Source organism: Cicer arietinum, chromosome 6 (assembly GCF_000331145.2).
Source record: "Cicer arietinum cultivar CDC Frontier isolate Library 1 chromosome 6, Cicar.CDCFrontier_v2.0, whole genome shotgun sequence".
NCBI lineage: Eukaryota > Viridiplantae > Streptophyta > Magnoliopsida > Fabales > Fabaceae > Cicer > Cicer arietinum.
Window position 1 is genome coordinate 3,998,960 of NC_021165.2, and position 19,908 is coordinate 4,018,867.

Here is a 19,908-nt window from a genome sequence, read left to right on the forward strand (position 1 = left end):
TTTGCATAGCAACTAGCAAGTTTAAGAGGAATAATGATGGTTAGATGAAAATGATAAATGATTCAATGCAAACAACAAAGGTCACATGAAGCATAAAAGATGATTTTATTTTTATTTTTATTATTTTTATTTTTTATTTTTATTTTTATAGAAGCCTTTCTTTAAGTATCCTTATAAATAATAATTTTGTTAAGATTCAAACAAAGGATCAGTTTATTTAATATTTTTAAGATGTGATTTTGAATTTATATTTTTCAAAATTATTTTTACGAAAATTTATTTAAAAATTATAGAAATTTTTTAGATTTATTTATTATTAATTAAAAAAATAATTGACATATAATAACTTAAATATTCATTATTAGAGATTTTAACTTGATAAAAAACACATCTAATATACTAAAATAAATTTTTATATGCTATTACGACATGTCATCAAATATTATGTCACTTCATTCAAATATTATTACCTCAAAAAAATCTGATGTGGCATATCTAACAAGTCCTCTTTCGACCTTCTTATTATTTCATATTAGATTTTTATGCTGCTCTTTGTATGTTCATTTACATGCTTTCAAACTTTTTTTCTTTTAGTATCATTACAAAAAAATATCTTTTAATAAAAAGTAGCTAATTTTAGTGAAATCTATAAAATATACAAATTTATCTCATGTCACTTATTAGATAACTAAAATTAATATTTAAAGTAGATAAAGGGAAATAATTTGGAATTAGGCCGACGATCTGTTATTAAAGTATAAAGTTTTTTAAATTCAATTTATATTGTTTTAAGTACATTTTTCTATTTCTTCTTATTATATCATTATAGAAGTGGACTTAGAGGAAAATTTGTATATATGTTCTATGAAATATTGAATTTGTTTTGTATGGTTATATACAAAAATATATTTTTAACTTTTTCAAATAGTAATTTTTTTTAATGCAAAATAGGAAATTATTTCAATATTAGAAAAAAGTTATGTCAACAACATATTTTTTAAATATTGTTTGTATTATATAAAACCTGTTTCGATACATCAAAATTATAATTTATAAACAACATATATACACTTCAATCTACCGATACATTTTTTCTAACGATAAAATTATATATATATATATATATATATATATAATATTATAGAATATTTAAGAAAATTATATGTTTACCCGCGCAAAGGGTGAATTTTAATCTAGTTTTTTTAAAAAAGTTATCTTTTAAAATTAATTTTTATGAAAAGTTTCTTAAAATAACTTTTTATATTTAATCTTTTTTTTAAAAGAAATCTTTATAATTATATTTTAAAATAAATTATTTAAATTAATATTTTTTATTTAAACTTTTTAATTTAAAATATTTTTAAAAATATTATAACAAATCTTAAACAAGATTTAAAGATTTAAACATGATGCATGTTTGTTTCTTTAAGAATTAAAGATTTGATCGAACATCTTGGCCTTCTTTAGGGTTCTATAATATCGCAATAATTTGTTACAACTTTCTCTTTCCAACTTAGCGAATTGATTATTTAAAATTTATATTACAAATTAATTGATAAATTAAAAAAAAAAATACATTGATTACAATAGATTGGACATTAACAAATTAATTGAGGAAGGGTGAGTGTCTTAAAAGTTCATTAGTAAATAAATTTAAATTTAGAAGACAAAGAGATTTAGTAACAAATAATGTGAAAGCATAATTACATACATTGATGAGTTAAATAAACAAAAATAATTGCATTTAATAATATGAATGATAAGATATTAGAATAAAGAAATAAAACACATTAATTTTACTTTTTCTTTTTAATTTTGTTGGTACATACTAATTGATTTTCTTATATTATAACCATTTTAATTGAAAAGTGATCTGATAAAGAAAAAAAATTTTATTGTTACATGAAAATGTCAAACTTTGAACTTCTTAACATACACATAAAAAAAATTTAATTAATAATTGAAGACTTTTTAATTCAAAAAGTTTAATCTGCTAAATTTAATTATAACTTAACATATACATGTTATTTTCTCAAAATATTCTAACCATATTTTAGAAAAGATTTAAAAATTATCATAAAAAATATTTGGAAATTTTAAAATAACTAAATTTAAATTTAAAAAAAATTCAATGTTTTATAACTGATAATAAAAAAAATATAATTTTTTATATAAATAATATCTCGTCTTTAAATTCAAAATACAGTATTCAACTTAATAATATTAATATATATCAATTCAGTAAACATTAAAAATTAAATGTGTATTATTTTTATTAATTATTATTATTTGGATAGAACAGTAGTTATTAGTTTTGAGAGAATGAATGGTAATAATAATTAAGTGGATAATGACACGTAGGAAAAGGGGTGGAAGATTCGCGATGGAAAAAGAGAAGAGTTGCAGAAAACTCTAGACACTACCCGCTTCCTAAATAGCAGTATTAATGAACGCTTCTCACCGTTTTCATAATTTGTTCTTTCTCACTCACTTTTTCATTAATAAATCTCTTCGCTTTTTATTATCATCACTTTTAAAACATGCCTACTGGACATCACAAATCGTTGAAGAGAAAAGTCCACGGCATCGTCGATCAAATCAGCGATGATTTCTCCGATTTCTCTCTTTCTTCTCCCGCCACCAAGATTCGCCGCCTCCATGGTGAGTTACCTCCGATTGTTGAAGAACATGAACAAGAAGAACACGAACCGCTTCCAAACGAGGAAAGAGCTCTTGTGCTTTTTAAACCCTTTCTTCCTCATTCCCCTGATTATAATAATTCCTCTTTCTCTCTCACTCTCAATTCTGACCTAATCTCTCAAATCAAGACCAGTATGTCTTTTTTCCTTAATTATGGTATTGTCAATTTATTATTATTATTATTAAGATTGATTTTAATTTTAATTTTAATTAATTGCAGATCAAGTTTCGTGGTCAAAACAATGTGATTATTCTTCTGATTACTGTGATCCTCTAAAAATAGAAGAGCAGGAACAAAACGACGACAGTGATAATTGTCGTTTAGCTATTGTGCCTTGGGTACAGCAACAACAACACTTACCCTCTTGTTCCGACAGTTTTGATGATTCTGAAGATAATGACAACACAGATACAATAGAATTGATGGAAGCTGATGAAGAAGGAGTTATGATGGATGTAGAAGAACAAGACTGTGACAATGCTTATAATAACTCTACAACAATGTTTATGGTGTCAGAGGGGTTTCAACAACACTGTTTGTTACCTCATATTCCTCAAAACAATTCAACTCCCATCACTTGGACTCGTTGAAAATCTCTCATTATTATTATTACTAGTTAGATTACACTAGACAGACTACTAGAGATTAGATTTTAGTTTTGCTGAGAAAAAAAAAATGGGTTTTTGCTTTAGCTTCTTCACCAAGGGATGGATTGGGGGAAGCTGGTCAATGTCTATAATAGTGACCAAGATGGGAATGGGATGATGGGGTTGCTTGTACTTTTTCCTAAAGACCCTTCAAGTAACAAAGATAGATATCAATGTTTTATTTTTGTTTCGTCTTCTATTTTGTTTCATTCATGATGATACAATATTTTATGATTGTTAAATGAGCTTAGATATTTATTCTACAAGTTATCTCAATGGATGATTAGCTTCGCTTCAATGATGAACCTAAATGAGTTTGGATTTTACTTTTGTGGAATTTAAATGCATCTTCAATTATAATGATCAATGATAATGATAAGGCATTATGATGGTAGCATTGAAGCTATTGCTTGCCACTGAGTGAATGGGTGAATTGATGTTTTTCGTCCCCTTCTGTAAAGTGCTTTCAGATTTCAAATTTGATCCAATTTTAACCTTTCCTCTAGCCAAGACGCAATTGTCACAATACTGATGATAGAGAAGGAAAGAGCCAAAGAAAGGGGAATTAAACACTATTTTATTTATAATTTAACTCAAATGCAAATGGCTTTCTTCAATAGAAGAAGTTATACATTAGAGTATGTATACTGTATATAAACCACAAATATTACATCACATGTGCAATGTCTGAGGGTTTTGGAGAATAATAAGTTCCCTTTTAATTAATTAATTATTTACTCATCTTTTAATCTTGAGAAACAATCGAACATGTTCTCCACGTTCAAAAAATATGATTCCATTAAGCTGAAAAAAATATAAGCAAGATCATGTGACGCGTATAACTTCCGACAGATATTGGAATACATTAAATAAATAAATAGAGCAAAACCAGAGCAAAATACAAATGCCATAAAACTTGACGGGCTAACCACATTGGAGCCTTTCAGATGACAAGAAAAATGCTAGGACACTATAGTACAATGGTATTCCTGAGTAATCTACGATATCATTCTATGTCATAATACTCTGTACCAGTCGTCCTTCACAAATGTATAGATTTCCTGATATATCAAGCATCTCCATCACAGGGTTAAGTTTGTGGAGCATTAACAAACTAAGTCTATACATGCTAGTCTCCAGAGACATATTTTCTCTCTTCATAGTATCTCTTCTCACTCTGAGCTTTCTTTGCATTACGTTTCTGCATCATCAGATGATAAAAGGAAAAACCAGAAAACTATGTCATCACTTAAACTAAAATATCCATCAGAATTTTGAATATAAAGCAATAAGTAATAGAAAACTTCAATAGTGTTATAAACTTTCAAATAACTAGCTATAGGAACTGATAAGACCTTACGCTTCAAGAAGACTACGATGGCTTTACGCAATTAACCATTTATATGAATATTCAGAAAGAAAGCCAAGGGGGAAAAAATAAATGGGAGGAGCTTTCTCCATGCCAAACGTGACTTCAGATGTATTCATAATAAAAACAATTTTTGTGCCACCTAGAAGTATACAGTACTTTCAAACAAATTATGTTGTTTGAAGTACATTTTCAGAAATAAGTGATTCTTTTTAGAAATGTAGGGTAGGAAAAATTACTCCCTAAAGAAATTACCACATAAGCTTCATGATTGGCCATTATCCTTTGTGCTACTGAAGAAGTAGTAAGATCTCTTGGGCTTTCAAGCAAGCGGAATATGCCCATGCTCTTTGGAACCTCATATGGATCTGTTTCACTCTGCGCAATACAACTTGTTCACTAAAAGGCCAGCCAAAAAAGAAAGTGATATTGTATTTCACATGAACTGTAAAGAAAAGGGTGAACTCACGTATAATGACTTCTCAGCCACAGTGCCATGCACAACTAGTGAGATATTGAAAGTTGTTATCTGTTCGATTCCAAAAAATAAACCTCATGAAGATGAAAATATCCAATGGATTCAAATCATGTTCAGGAACATTTCAGATGCCCTCTCTCGAGCGGATGCAATGTATGTGCACAAGAAGATGCAATTCAATCATTTCAAGAAGAAAACAAGTGAATGGGAATGATTTTTCGTGAAACGAGAAAAGCTGTCAATCAAAACATTCATGGACACTATTTTCAACACAATATATCATGCTGGCTCCACAATATAACCCAGACCAGAGCATCAAGGTGTGTGCTGCTAATGTTTCTCTTTAAAAATATTTAAATCCTTCACTTGAGTACACCAGAAAAGTTGTTGTCAAAAAAAGAGTCCAGCAGCAGAAGAACAATGAGTAGGAGTCAATGCAGCAACTACTATTTCAAGTAACTTTAATGGAATACAGATAATGTAGAATCGGAGACATACCATATCCTTTGTAATTTCCCAAGGTGCACCAATAATGACTTCATCAACATAACGGCAAGCTAGCACACTAAGGCTCCGCTCATGTAGATGCATAATTGGATAGTGTTTTCCTCGGTTTTCACTGCAGGAAATTAGTTAGTTTATCATCTATGGTTGGCATGAATACCAGAAGAATACCCATGAAATTAACATGATAAAAATCTGTATACCTCACTGTCTCATCAGAGTGTATACCAACTAAAAGAAAATCTCCAAGTTCCCTAGCCCTCTTAAGTACCTGATAAAACACAGAATAAATAAGGAAACACCACCATATCACAATCAAATGGTTCCTGCCAGTTGAACCATGGTGATCAATGAACTTATGTGTTCAATTGAGGATAATAAGTCACACCCTACATGAAAACTATTTGTACCTCAACATGCCCGGCATGGAAGAGATCAAAGGCCCCATCAATGTATACAATACGAGCATTTGGTCCAGGACCCTAAAATAAGATAAACAATAGATTGTCAAACAAAATGTTCGGCAAACTATAATGAACAGACATATTTACTCTACTACCCAATATCAACTTGAAACCATCAAATTTCATGTAAGTTTCAAATCAGCGTTTGTTGTACTAAGTCCACGTAAAAAATGATATGGTTTAGCATAGCTCTTAAAGAAACAGCAGAAATATACTAAACTATAAGTTCACCTAGTGAAACACAAATTTTTGGTTTGTAGAATTATGAACCAAATATATAATACTTATTTGAAAGAGCCTACACAAGCAACCAAATACCTTGCCATTAGAAAACTGCACAATACGTCGGGAAGTTGGTAGGAATTGGGATATGTGGGAAACCTTTGACTGGCTATCTTCTTGAGGTCTTACATCAGTACCATTGCGATCTTCATGAATTTTTTGTTCTTCCAAAGAAGACATTATTCTTCCTGTATTGAAACATATATCAATTTTTCTACCAGCAAAACACTTGGACCCATACCCACCCACACAAAAATAATTAAAATAAAATTATCTATCAACCAAAAGATGTGGCCACAATTCACAGAACTCCTGGATTTCATCTGCTATAAATATAGAAACACAGTACCTACGATATCTGTGCTGGAAACTCCCTCAGTACGTTTAATTTGCTTGTAACGGCCAGCTTTCTTTGCCGCAGCATAAGCATCTGTTCCATCAGGAAGCAGGCAAGGATCATCGCCATGTATGACATAGTCAATGTTGTATTCATGAAAGAGGCGGTTCAAGAATTTCTCAGTAATTGCATAAGGAGCATCAGTTATGACCTCATCCACCCACTTCAATCCACTAACAAGGGCCAGCCTGGAAGACAAATACAGAAGAAAAGGCAATCATATATGTTAGCTTCCAAGATTCAGTTTTCAAAATCACTAATACAGAAGAAGAATCAATCATAATATGTTAGTTTTAGCATTGATAACAATAAGTTAATACAGCATCAAATTTCTAGAGTTGATTATTCGATGTTTCTATTACTTCTACCATGTGTCGTTCAAGCAAACCCAAGTTTCCATCAATGACATGTACGTCCTATTCTTACTTCATCTAGAAGAATCAAATTAAAAAGAAAAGGGGGCATCTGGCATGTTATAAGATTCCAAAACATGCATGAATTTACATTTTAGAAAGAAGATAAAAAGACACAAGTATCTATACCTCTCATCCATCGACAAAACGGGAGGTCCTTTATTGGCCACAATCTCCTCATCACTCACAAGTCCCACAACCAATTCATCACCTAAAGCTTTTGCTTGTCTGAGTGCATTAGCATGTCCATAATGCATCAGATCAAAACACCCATCCATGTAAACCCGAACACGTCTCTTCCCAATGTTCTTCTTCTTGTGGAAAATCCCCAAATTAGACCAAGAGTAGGGCAGTAGCAAAGAAGGAACCCCAATCCCACCAAAGTAACTAGTTGACAAGCCCAACAAGGCTGCTGTAACCATTAAACCACCAAACAAATGTGGATAGTAGTATACCCCTTCCCAAATCCAACTACTACTTTCATAATCCATCTCTGACCTTTATTTTTTGGTCCCAAAAACTACTATATCGTAGAGGAGGCACAGACCTGAAAACAAACCATCATGGTAAAAGGGAATCAAAATGAATTTCATTCTCACCAAAATCCTATATACAGAATCATTATGGGGATGAAATCGAATAGCTCCCCACCACAAGGAAATTAACTGTGAATTTGGTTCTGCAGTAACAAAAATTGATTTAACTATAAATTTCACGCTAAAAATCAATTCTATAGACAAAAGCTCAAAGTTCCAGCTTCAAGCTAGAATCAATTCAATTCAAGAATCAAAATCAATTATACTAAAAAACATCCAAACATTCCAAAATAAATTCTACACATCTAGAATCAATTTTGCCTCCATTAAAAGTGGAACCAAACATAAACTAAACAATCAACGCATTTGCATGTAAAATTGAGATAGATAACAAGAAAAAAATTAAAAAATTGGGGGGTTCCTTATATTCTGGATCTAGCTAATGATAATAATATAATAGTGAATAATAAATAAATGCAATATTTACTGGAACGAAATTTTGATGAAAAGAATGAAGTATCCAGATTCATTAACATGAGTGAAAAAGCTACCTGAGATCGTGAAGAATAAAACGAGAAATGATGAGTAAGCAAGAAAGTGCGAAAAAACGAGAAATTGAATTTTATGCGATGCAATTAATTAGATATAATAATTAAAAAAGGGAATAATATTAATTAGAATAATATGAAATGGAGAAAGAAGAGATCGAATCTGAAGCTTACGATTTGATTTGAGTCTGTGTCTCCTCTTATTTCTTCTTCTTCTTCTTCTCACGGATTCTAACGCAAAAAACTACCTCGTAGCTTTTTTTTTTGCAAATATCCTCTTGTCTGAATATAAAGGTATTATTAATAATTAATAATGAAACTCTCAATAATAATTATTAATTAATGAAACTAAAATGGACAAGTCATAATTAACCGTTTATTTACGTCGACAAGTCATAATTAACCTTGAGACTATTATTCATTGAATTCAATGTGAAAGTAAAATATCTGTGATTAATTTAATTTAATAGTAATAATAAATGTGGTTGGAGAATGCAAGAGAAATATGTGAGGCAAGAGAAAGAGACGCACCAATGATATTGATTGATTTATTTATGCTTCTAGTTGTTTGTTGTTGTTTTCTCACACGAAATAAAACGAAAGAAATGAGCCATTCATTGGGTTTACGTGGCACAAGCTTTCTTTATGCTGTGGTCCCCATCGTAGCTTCCAATAGAGAATACTGTACTAGTCATCTTCTTCCACGTGGATGGAATATATTTATTTGTTCAAAAATGATATCAATTTAAAGTTATTAAAATAAATTAAAAAATAAAGTGAATTTGTGAATAAAATTTCATTTTCATGTTAGTAATATAAACAGCTTAATGTTACAAATGTGATAAATTTAAAATGCTTAAATTTGTAATTTGTGATTTTTATGATGTAAAAATCATTGATTAAATATATAATTGGTCGAAACAAAATTGTTAATTTAAATTAAACAAACACCATAATAATACGAGAAAGAAACAACGACAAACCAAGATAACGCCACTTCAATTGACAAAACTACAAATAAAACACCACTAAATATATGTAGAAACCATTTGATTAAGTAAAAAAGTGATTAGAAAAAGTTAAAAAAGGTAATTTAGACAAAATAGAATAGTTTTAAATAGGGGTGCACAAAGTTCAGTTTTCAATTATAACTGTTTGAAAATTAAATCAAATTTGGTTTTCAGTTTGAAAAAACTAAACCAAACCGATTTTCAGTTCAAAAAATCAAACTGAACTATTTTATAAATTAGTGAATTAGTTTATTAATTTGAACCAAACCAAACTGATTTAACTTAGTTTTTTTGTTCCTATAGGCCAAATTTTACATAATTACCTCTAATTAATTCTAAAAAACAAATTTGGATCTAGTTTTTTTGAATTGAAAACTGGTTCGGTTCGATTCTAGTTTTAAAAAATCAGTTCAAAAATAATTTGATTCTCAATTTTTATAAACCAGTTTAATTCAAAAACAGTTTGGTTCATCAATTTTTTATTTTTTTGAACACCCAAGCTTAAACCACCTTTATTCAATGGAATAGGAACATAAGTGCTAAGAAGAAGAATGACAATTTATTGTGGATATGCAGTGTCAAATATTTTTTTTATTAGATGAGAGAAGAAAAAAAAAATAAAGAAACTAACAACAATGTATCTTCAGGACCTAATTCAAACCACAATTTGTCCAAATATTCACAACATGGTGACAAAAGAAAAGGTAGTGGTTAATTGTTTCTTCCTCATTGACACAAAAAGGACACATAAGAGGGATATTTACATCTCAATGGCCAAAGACTCCTCTAGTGGGAAGAGAGTCATGGCAAGTCTACCATGTGAAGAACTCCACACTCTTAGACAAAGACATCTTCCAAATCCAACTTCAAGTACTTGTTCGGAAGAGGGAGTCAAAGGCTTAATTAACTATTTGTTATCGTAACCATAATTGAATAGTGTAAAATTATTTTATATCAATAGCAGAATTTGACCAAATATTTTGAAGGGGTTAAAATTATTCAATAATATACTTAAAATTTATAAATTTATTTTACATAAGGAATATTTAAATTTAGTTAAAGGATTTATGTAAATAACTATTTCATTTAATTTTATAATTTAATTTTTTTTTTACTTAACTATTATTGAAAATCTTGCTCACTTAATATATTATTACTTTTAATTCATTAATGTTATAAGCTTACTTTTGAAAACATTGCTCACTTAGATTTACTAAAAAATGGAAGTTATTTGATTTTGTTAAAATTAAAATTGGAGCATTAACTTGGATAAGAATAATGCATCATAATTAGAGTACCTGGAACTATTCTTATAAGCTATAAACTTGCATCACGATGAGTTCAAAAATAAATGAATAAAGTTGTATGACCCATTTTTTAAAAAAGAAATAGCATAAAACATACAGTTGTCAATATTTGTAGGACCATGACCACTATTGGCCCTCACTAAGCTCCACCATTAAGTACACTGCCTTTACACCTTTATTCTCTTATCATAATAGTGCGTGGAATATTATGTAGATTTATATATTTATTTGACAACTGTAATTAGATTAAATTGAAAATAGAGAAACAAATAAAAACACATTTGGACATGTTGTTTCAATATATTTCTATTATTTTATTCTATTACTGTCAATAATATTACTATTATTATCCAATACCAATTGGGAAATAAATTGTCTTAGAAGCGTTAATAAGGATATAAATAAGATTATTGAATGAGAGATATTAATTGTGTATTCAAAAGTTTTATTTGTGCAAACATGTATTAAATAAAGGTTTAATTATAAATAAATTCTACAGTACATTAAAAATAGAGTATATCAGTATTATGAATTTTTATTTATTAATAATCATCTTTAATTTGTCAATGTATTACTATAATATCTATTAAAATTAACTAAATAAAGACTTTTGATACATAGAAAATTTGTTATTCAACTATTGATAATTTAATTTTGATAGTATCAAAATATAGTAATTTTTAAATGTATCATAGAAACCTCTTAATTGTATCTTTGACCTTTTAATTTTTTAATTGTGCAATTTTAGTCCTTCATATTTATCCTTTTTTGACCAGGGATGTGCAATGATTCGAGCAAAACCAGACCAAACTATAATTTAAACCAAACTGTGTTCTTTGGGTCAGACTATTTTTTGAACAGGTCCAAATCCAAATCAACCCAGCCAAACTCAAATAGGTACAATTTGGATAACAAGTAATGAATATTAGACTTAGGTGTACGTGTATTCGAATCAGTCATTTTTTTTTATATATATTTGTTAATAAAATATGATGTTGTGTACAATATTATGTAAATGTTCTTTATATAATCTTTTAGACTTTTGGGTAAACATATAAATTAGGATAGTGGATTAGTATATATAAAAATTTCACTTTCTTCTAAGTTATCACTACTCTAAGGTTTGAAATTTTAATATAATATTTTATACATAACTATTTTGTTTTGTAACCCAACCAAAACTAATTTGTTATACATCGATTTTGTTTGGTTTGGATTTTATTAAAAAAATGCTTAAATATGAATAAAACCATGTACTTTTGATTGGTCTAGGTGTTAGATTCAATCAAAATCGAATTAAACTGGCCACGAACACCTCTATTTATGAATTTGCATTCTCCACTCATTTTTTCTCTAATTTTTTACTGATGTGGTAATATAGATTGAACTTTTTAATGATTTAACATGACACGGTAAAAATTACTTTATTTTAACTAATGTAATTAAAAAAATTATATTTATTTAACTTAAAAAAAAGGTGAAGAATAAGGAGAGGAGAGTGAGATCATTGGGGATAAAAGAGAAGATGACTGTGGTATAGGGATGATTGGTATTCTAATAGGGATAGGAATTAATTGATCAAATTTCCAATTTTGCAAGGTTTCATATTGATGAATTATTATGCTTATGGGACAGAGTTGCTCCTGAGATTCTTTTCCTTGTTAAGCCATATTTATTAAACCATATTTATTTTAAATTATTTTTTTATAACATGTTTATTAACCATGGAAGTATTAATCATTATTATAAACTAAATGTGATTTTAGTCTTTATAAACATTATCTTGGAGTTTTCGTTCCTAAAATATTATTCGTTGAAACTTTGGTTTTTTACTTTTAAATCAACCTGTGGGGCTGCGAAAGTTCACGTGGCTTTCTCATATGGATGTTACGCAGAAGATTTCTAATTAATTAACACACAATTTAATACTCAAGACTTTAAAAAATTTATACGATTATTCTAAGAGTGATTCAATCGTTTCACAATGACAAAAAAGTTGTGGAGATTAAATATCATATAAAATTTTATAAGAATTAAAAAAAAAAATCTATTTACCATTCTATTTTTTTTACAATTTTATAGAGAAAAAAAAGTATTCAACTCTTATAAATATATAGTCAAATATAAATTATTTTTCAGCACATTATATTTTTTTATAGACAAAAAATAAAACATGACATATATTATTGTATTGAAAAAAGAAAATACCCCTCCATAATTATTTTAAAACATAATATTTATGGAAATGAGAGAATACACCACAAGTCATAATGAAAAATTAAGAATGATTATAATCAAAAAAATTAATATTAATTTGTTTAACACTAAAATTACTTTAAAATGAATTACGTTAAATTATATTTTAGTCTTTTATATTTAATTCAGTTTTTAAAGATGTTTTTTTATTCACCAAGGTCCTTTAAGTGATACATCATTTGCAACGTTATTTATTATGTTATTGTCTAATTGCATAAATGTTCTTTTTATGTTAGTTGTTAAAAAAACTTCGCATAGTCAGTTCCACATAAGTATTGATTCATATTATACTATATATATGCTTATACTTTGAAAAATCACTCTTATAGTCATCTAAGTTTAAATCACCGCTTAGGTTCATTCTCGTCTTTATCGCCTTCATCATCTTCCTCTTCATCACCTTCTTCTTCCACCATATTTAAAAAAAAATGTAAAACTCAAAATTTATAATTTCAATAGAAACATTCAAAATGTCGATCATATGAATTAGAGAATAATCAAAATAATAAAATCATAATTCTAACAAGAATTAAAAAAAAGAAGTTGTTGTAAATAAATAGAATTCCCCCATAAATACATTGTAAATAAATGAATTGTTTGACCCATTTTTAATAGAGTTAAATAAATTTTTAGTCTCTATAAAATTTCAATATTTTACTTTAATCCTTATAATTTTTTTTTTCATCTTTAGTCCCCAAAACATTTTCTAATGTTGTTTTTTGTGTTTTCAATCCAACTCATATTTATCATTTTAATTTTTGAATTTTTTTTCTTCATATGTGTTTAGAACATTATAAAAATATCTCATACAAAATATATAATTTTTTAATAAATTATTAATTAAATATATATTTTTAAGCTTTTAAAATCTAAAAATTCATGTTTAATCCGCCTCTCTTTTAAAAATTCTAAATTTATTTTGAGTAAAATTCTAAATATGCATGAAAACAATCATTTAGAAATTTGAAAAATAAATATGAGTTGACTTTAAAACAAAGAGAAAAAACAAATTGGAATTTTTTTTGGGATAAAGATGAAGAGTATTTTTAAGGGATTAAAAATTTATTTAACTCTTTTTAATAATTTTCAAGATGTTTTGTTTTTTTTGTTGCATAAACTAATTGTAGAATTTGTTTTCGTTTTTATGGATTTGAAGAATGATTTTTATGGGTTTCAAGGAGGATTTTGTATGGGTTGCACAAACTAATTGTTAATTTTGTTTTTATGGATTTCAACAAAATTTTCTTGGTCAATCTCCCATCACAATTGAAATAGGCTTAGGGTTTCAAGGTACATGCTATTCATTCTTCCAACAATACAAATTAAAATATTTATTTTCATCGTCATCATCAACTTAAAAAAATTTCAAAAAATCCAGACTTAAAAACAAAGCAAATATGAGGATATTGTTCATTTATATTATTTTTTCATTCAAAATACTCCATTATATCCTACATTGAAATTTATATACTAAAATGTCATATTTTTTAAATCTTTAGGAGGTCGCAAGACGATGATGCACCTACTTAAAAGATTTTTTTAGCACTTCAATATGAGGTCACATCTCCGGTATGCGACCATCTTTATTTAGTTTCTTTTTTTATAATAAATAATTAATTTTTAATTTAATAAATAAAAAATAAATAAAAAACAAATTATATTAATAAAATACAATTAATAGAAAAAAAAATATGTCAAAGTTAATGCAATTTGAGTAGATGTGCCAAAACAAACGTGATATATTATTTTAACAATTTTATTATATTTTGAGCTTATCGCAGATAATTAGTAATTTCACTATATTTTGTTAACAATTCACTTGTATTTTATACAACTATTTTTTATATAATTTTGAATGTAAGAAGAAATAGTTGCGATAAAATAAGAGGAAAAGTATGAAAAAATTGTTAACAAAATAGAATCAAGTAGCTAATTTATTGTAAAATAAAAAGAGTTGTTAAAATAATATACCACATTTGTTTGGACACATGTATTTTATTTGGTTTTTTAATTATTATTATTTATTTATTAAATTAATAATTAATTATTTTTTATAAAAAATTAATTGACAATAGATAGTCTTATATATGAGATACGATATAGAGGAAAAAAATCATTCACATGGTCGGATTTACGTATTGCAATCCCATGAAAAAAAAAGAGTAAGACATTTTTATATATGAATTTTAATGCAAGTATAAGGAAACTTTTAAATAAATTAAAAATATTTAAAATTTGAAGTTAAAATCTAAAATATCTATAAATTTAAATATGAATTATAACATGAAATAATGCGTTTACGGTAAAAAAAATTGTGAAAAGAAAAAAAATTATTTGATCAATTAAAAAAAAAATAAAAAACACAGAAGACTAAATTAAAAAAAGAGTGAAACTTAAAAGACTACAATAAAATTCATTTTTTTTAGTCGAAAGAGTTCTTATAACTTTTTTAAAATTTTTATTTTTCAAAAATTAATTAAAAAAATTATATTTTGTCGCGTGAGTACATTATTGCTACAAACAACTACCATAAAGAGAAATATATTTCTGCAAACAAATATAATATAGAGACTAATGTTAATTAATACTTAGTTGGAAAAAAAGGAAAAATAAAGATGTATGATTGAAGACCTTAATTTTGGCAATAAATTATATAATAATATGTGAAACAAAATATAAATTTGTTTAATAAAATAATGGGAAGGACGAAAGAACAAAGTAGAGAAAAAATACACAAAAACTAAATATTTTTTATCTGTTTAGTTTAGCGCAACAGAACGGAGTGTAGTAGTCATGGCTTCATCTTCATCATTATCACTTTCTCTTCCTTTTCAATTTCGATTCCGTCGCAACAACACTCACACTCTTCGCAATTTCACTCGCGTCACGGCGTCAACCACCGATATTCCCCTTCTTCAAGTAAACGATTTAAGGGCAAAAATCGTTGAATCCAATGTTGAAATTCTCCGAGGCGTTAATCTCACCGTTAACAGAGGAGAAGTTCACGCTATTATGGGAAAGAACGGTTCTGGTAAAAGCACTTTCGCTAAGGTTCTTGTTGGTCATCCAGATTATGAAGTTACAGGTGGAAGTGTTGTTTTCAAAGGAGAAAATTTGCTTGAAATGGAACCGGAGGAAAGAGCGCTTGAAGGTCTTTTCATGAGTTTTCAATCTCCTGTTGCAATTCCTGGTGTTTCAAATGATCAATTTCTTGTCATGGCTTATAATGCTCGGAGGAAGAAACTTGGACTTCCTGAACTTGGACCCCTTGAGGTAGGTTATCCTTTTATTTATTTATTTAATTATTTGTTTATTATATTCAAGTTTTTCTAATCATGGGGGCATTACAATTGTTTCGGTATGATGCAACAAAATTGATTTTGTTAAATTTATTTTAGTTTGAAGTGAGTTGTATGTGAAGTGATATTTAATTAGATGCATTCACATTAGAAGTGGGTTGAATAATAAATGTGAGTGTAAAAATCAAGTTTGGAGTTAAAAACTACAAATCTTATGGACGGTTTGTTTTTGCGGTAGCCAGACATTAAAATGTGCGTCAAGTTCAAAGCCACTGTTTGTAGCTTTTAAAAATTCGCGGCCATTTTTCATCGGGACGTGGTGCAAAAGTGTTTCCAAACACATGCTTAGCTTCAGCTTAGAGTCATTTTAAGACAATCGATTTCAATCGACATCACTCAAACATATCAAAATCAACTGTGTTTGAAATAACTTTTGACTCTCTCTAGTGTGAAGCCAAACACACTTGATCAAGTGTGGTTTATATAACTTTAATTATGGTACTGTAGATATCAAAAAATCTTGATGTCCTGACTTAGATTATTGTTGCGGGCTAATAAGATATTGTGGATAATCTTGATATTGTGGAGAATCACTATTAAATGCAGTTGATGTGACCTTAATTGCAATTGGATATATATCAAAAACCTTGATTTAGCGACTGAATTGTAGTTGGGGACTTTTTTCGAAACCCTGATTGTTGGCCTTGTTTATGGTTTCTAACAAGCAAGCTGACTGTTTCTGTTTTGCAGTGTTTTTCTTATCTAATGGAGAAGCTACAACTTGTTAACATGAAGCCTGACTTTCTCAATAGGAATGTAAATGAAGGGTTTAGTGGAGGTGAGCGCAAACGCAATGAGATCTTGCAGCTTGCGGTTTTGGGGGCAGATTTGGCTATTTTGGATGAAATTGATTCGGGATTGGATGTTGATGCTCTCAGGGATGTGGCAAGTGCAGTTAGTCGGATTCTTACCCCAGAGAATTCTCTGTTGATGATTACGCACTATCGACGAATTCTTGATCTTTTGAAACCTACCCATGTCCATGTTATGGTAAGTTACAAATTCTCAACTGATCTTTAATGTTGTTCCAAGTTTTGGACTTGAAGGGAATTGTTCATTATCAGACTTTAGGTGAGGTGAACAGAGAGAGAATAGTTTTCCTTCTCTAGGTTTTGAGGAAAATGGGGTTTAGTTTAGGAGCTGACCCTGCTTTACATCTGTGAATGTATTTAGTTCTAGCAAAGGTTTGATCGGATATTTGTGATTAAATTGAAACGTAGTATTTTTCCAAGAAGCTTCTATAGTCTGTTGGACAACTATTTGAGGCATATACTTGCATCTTATGGGAAGTTTCTTATTACAAAATCTGCCTTTCATACTATTTTTCTTTTGATATTGTAGTTGAATCCACATTTTAAATTATCTATGGTCCATTGTATCAAGTGATGTGGAGATAAAACAATAAAAACAAGATGTCAACCATAGGATCCAAGCAGGGTGGATGAAATTGATGAATGCTTTGGGCATATTAGAAAATTGGATAACCCCTGTAGTTGGGAAGATAATATAATCTTGTCGTTTAGATGGCTTGGGCATATATTAGAACACTTATAGAAGCAACAGTAAGGAGCTTAGATTAGATGAATGATAGTCTAGTAGTTAGAGGTAGATCCAGGAAAACCATAAGCCAAACTATTTAGAGAGATTTTGAGGTAAATGGTCAATCTCTGACCTTAGTACACAGTTGGCCTTTATGGCATCAACCAACCAATGTAGATGAGCCACCTATCAGATTATAAGTCCCCATAACGACGTTCTAAAAGGAATTTTGCGTATAATAATTGTATAGCGAATGAGTTTTGATAAATGAAGTTAGAATGCTAGTCTTATCGCATTCTTTCTCCAATTTTCAATCTCCTCTACCTCTGTCAAATGATCACTGGGATACTACGGAGAAAAGTTTGGTTGGGAGATTGTGGTAGTTAAAAGCATGTCATTAAATATGTGAATAGTTTTTTAGTTTACAAGTTGGGAATAAAAAGGTCTGGAGAACATGTAGACATGAGCAAATGGAATCTGAAAATTTCAATCGAAGGAGAAACCTGAAGAAGTGGAAAGTAGTTGATTTCTTAGATATATTAGTTTCCCGGTCTCTCAAAGGATAACGTTATACCCTCAGATATTTGACGCTGTCACATAACTTTCAAGATTACTGTGTATAATTTTCATTGTACTGCATATGTTCATTCATAGTATTGGCTGTACCCTATCACATAACACACACTTCATGCTCATTCAGTATATTTTTTTATCAATTATTTATAAGGTTTATCTGCTGAGTTGACAACTTTAACGGAATTGGGACCCATAGATCTCTGCTAGATATAAGTTTAATTATTTTTGAAGAATAATAAAGCTAGCTTTGAGTTTGGAAATAAACATATATCCTTGTGATTATTTGATCCATTTGATGTTTTATCATTGCCGTGAATTTCATGAATTAATTCATATATATACTATATGCTCATTTATTAGCCTTCTAGTAGAATATTGTTTATCTTAGAAAGCAGTTATAGGGATTAAGATCCTCCTCTTATATGTGTTATTTTAACAAGACCATATTATGTGAATACATCTCAACACTTATTTTTCTGAACACAATCATAGCATGATTTGAGATAACTACCCCCTAACTTGCAATTTTAATTCTACACCATTGATTACTTTTAAAAAAAGGTACATGGTTGAGATGCATTCGCATAATATGGTCATGTTGAAAAGACAAGTGACAATCCTGATCCCGATACAGACAGTGTATGAAAAGACAAATGCATTGTCTATTTTGTGAAATGACACGAATGAACCTTTCTTTTTCTTCTTAAAAACTATCAGGACAATGGAAAAATTGCGAGGACAGGCGACATAACTATGGTAGAAGCAATCGAGGCAGATGGATATGAAACAGTCTCTGCTTTAACTTAATACAGCTAGTATCAGCACCCTTTCTGACTTTGTTGTGAAATGGCGGGCTTGTTTCGGTTCAAATCCAATTTCATGCTATCAAATTGCACAACTTACTGCGAATAAGTATCACATTCAAGATCATAATTGGGTTTAGAAAGTATATAGATAGATGGGATGACAGTCAAAACTTTCTTCAAAGGTACTACTGATAAGATCTTACGTGTTTGGGGTGGGTGGATTATAGCTATGTTTTATTTTTGTTTCAATTTGGAATCTTTATTCATTCTGGTTTGATATTGGAACTTTTACTCCAAACCCAGATGACATTATTGCGCTGGGTAGATGCTCAGAAGTTGTATCTTATGGAACTTTCTTCTGCAAGGACAAGTTTTGGAAATTGAGTGTTTCATTACCGGAAGTGTATTCGTTTAGTATAATTGTGTAATAAATTAATCAAACTGCAGTTCCATTATTTAACCTACAGGTTGGCATGTTTCCTTGCATTCATTGTTTTGTACATTTCTATACCAAGAATAGCACTTGGCTGGTTACTGACCCTAGGCATATAATGACTGTGGTTAATGAAGTAATGTTTGGTGCCCATGGACTGTTTTGGCATAAAGCTTGCAATGTTAAAGTACGTAAGCATTTAGCAACCACCTATTCTTCTATTCCTGTCCGCCTTATGTTTTATAGATTCAAACAGGATATGAAGATTCATCTCATAGGGAAA

General features: G+C 29.0%; 3 protein-coding genes across 4 annotated transcripts; 2 read left to right on the forward strand and 1 right to left on the reverse strand.

Annotated features, from left to right (window-relative positions):
* The first annotated feature begins 2,429 nt into the window (after window positions 1–2,429).
* Window positions 2,430–3,545, forward strand: LOC101502258 (uncharacterized). The gene is made up of 2 exons (XM_004503488.4): window positions 2,430–2,832; window positions 2,921–3,545. Exons 1-2 carry the CDS (start codon window positions 2,541–2,543, stop codon window positions 3,289–3,291), a joined length of 663 nt encoding a protein of 220 aa, XP_004503545.1. The 5' UTR covers window positions 2,430–2,540; the 3' UTR covers window positions 3,292–3,545.
* A 583-nt stretch (window positions 3,546–4,128) lies between these two features.
* LOC101502573 (ethanolamine-phosphate cytidylyltransferase-like) lies at window positions 4,129–8,640 on the reverse strand. Of its 2 annotated transcripts, none has more exons than XM_004503489.4 (10): window positions 8,514–8,640; window positions 7,385–7,802; window positions 6,795–7,030; window positions 6,482–6,633; window positions 6,110–6,181; window positions 5,903–5,970; window positions 5,694–5,814; window positions 5,187–5,246; window positions 4,973–5,095; window positions 4,129–4,549 (listed from the first exon to the last, which is right to left on the reverse strand). In XM_004503489.4, exons 2-10 carry the CDS (start codon window positions 7,744–7,746, stop codon window positions 4,478–4,480), a joined length of 1,266 nt encoding a protein of 421 aa, XP_004503546.1. In that variant the 5' UTR covers window positions 7,747–7,802; window positions 8,514–8,640; the 3' UTR covers window positions 4,129–4,477. The 2 variants fall into 2 exon arrangements, with proteins under 2 accessions (XP_004503546.1, XP_073226116.1); XM_073370015.1 differs by having other exon boundaries at window positions 7,385–7,934; window positions 8,514–8,619.
* A 6,975-nt stretch (window positions 8,641–15,615) lies between these two features.
* On the forward strand, window positions 15,616–19,678 carry LOC101502889 (ABC transporter I family member 6, chloroplastic). The gene is made up of 3 exons (XM_004503490.4): window positions 15,616–16,185; window positions 16,962–17,261; window positions 19,104–19,678. Exons 1-3 carry the CDS (start codon window positions 15,706–15,708, stop codon window positions 19,191–19,193), a joined length of 870 nt encoding a protein of 289 aa, XP_004503547.1. The 5' UTR covers window positions 15,616–15,705; the 3' UTR covers window positions 19,194–19,678.
* Window positions 19,679–19,908: the final 230 nt, after the last annotated feature.

What these genes read in the sequence shown, in the direction of transcription:
- LOC101502889 (XM_004503490.4), top strand. Translation starts at nt 15,706, where the DNA reads ATGGCTTCATCTTCATCATTATCACTTTCTCTTCCTTTTCAATTTCGA. An exon ending in CTGAACTTGGACCCCTTGAG is followed by an intron (nt 16,186 to 16,961) that starts GTAGGTTATCCT and finishes TCTGTTTTGCAG; the next exon opens with TGTTTTTCTTATCTAATGGA. An exon ending in CTACCCATGTCCATGTTATG is followed by an intron (nt 17,262 to 19,103) that starts GTAAGTTACAAA and finishes AAAAACTATCAG; the next exon opens with GACAATGGAAAAATTGCGAG.
- LOC101502573 (XM_004503489.4), bottom strand. Translation starts at nt 7,746, where the DNA reads ATGGATTATGAAAGTAGTAGTTGGATTTGGGAAGGGGTATACTACTAT. An exon ending in TTCCAGCACAGATATCGTAG is followed by an intron (nt 6,634 to 6,794) that starts GTACTGTGTTTC and finishes GTTTCAATACAG; the next exon opens with GAAGAATAATGTCTTCTTTG. An exon ending in TGGCTGAGAAGTCATTATAC is followed by an intron (nt 5,096 to 5,186) that starts GTGAGTTCACCC and finishes TGTATTGCGCAG; the next exon opens with AGTGAAACAGATCCATATGA.
- LOC101502258 (XM_004503488.4), top strand. Translation starts at nt 2,541, where the DNA reads ATGCCTACTGGACATCACAAATCGTTGAAGAGAAAAGTCCACGGCATC. An exon ending in AATCTCTCAAATCAAGACCA is followed by an intron (nt 2,833 to 2,920) that starts GTATGTCTTTTT and finishes AATTAATTGCAG; the next exon opens with ATCAAGTTTCGTGGTCAAAA.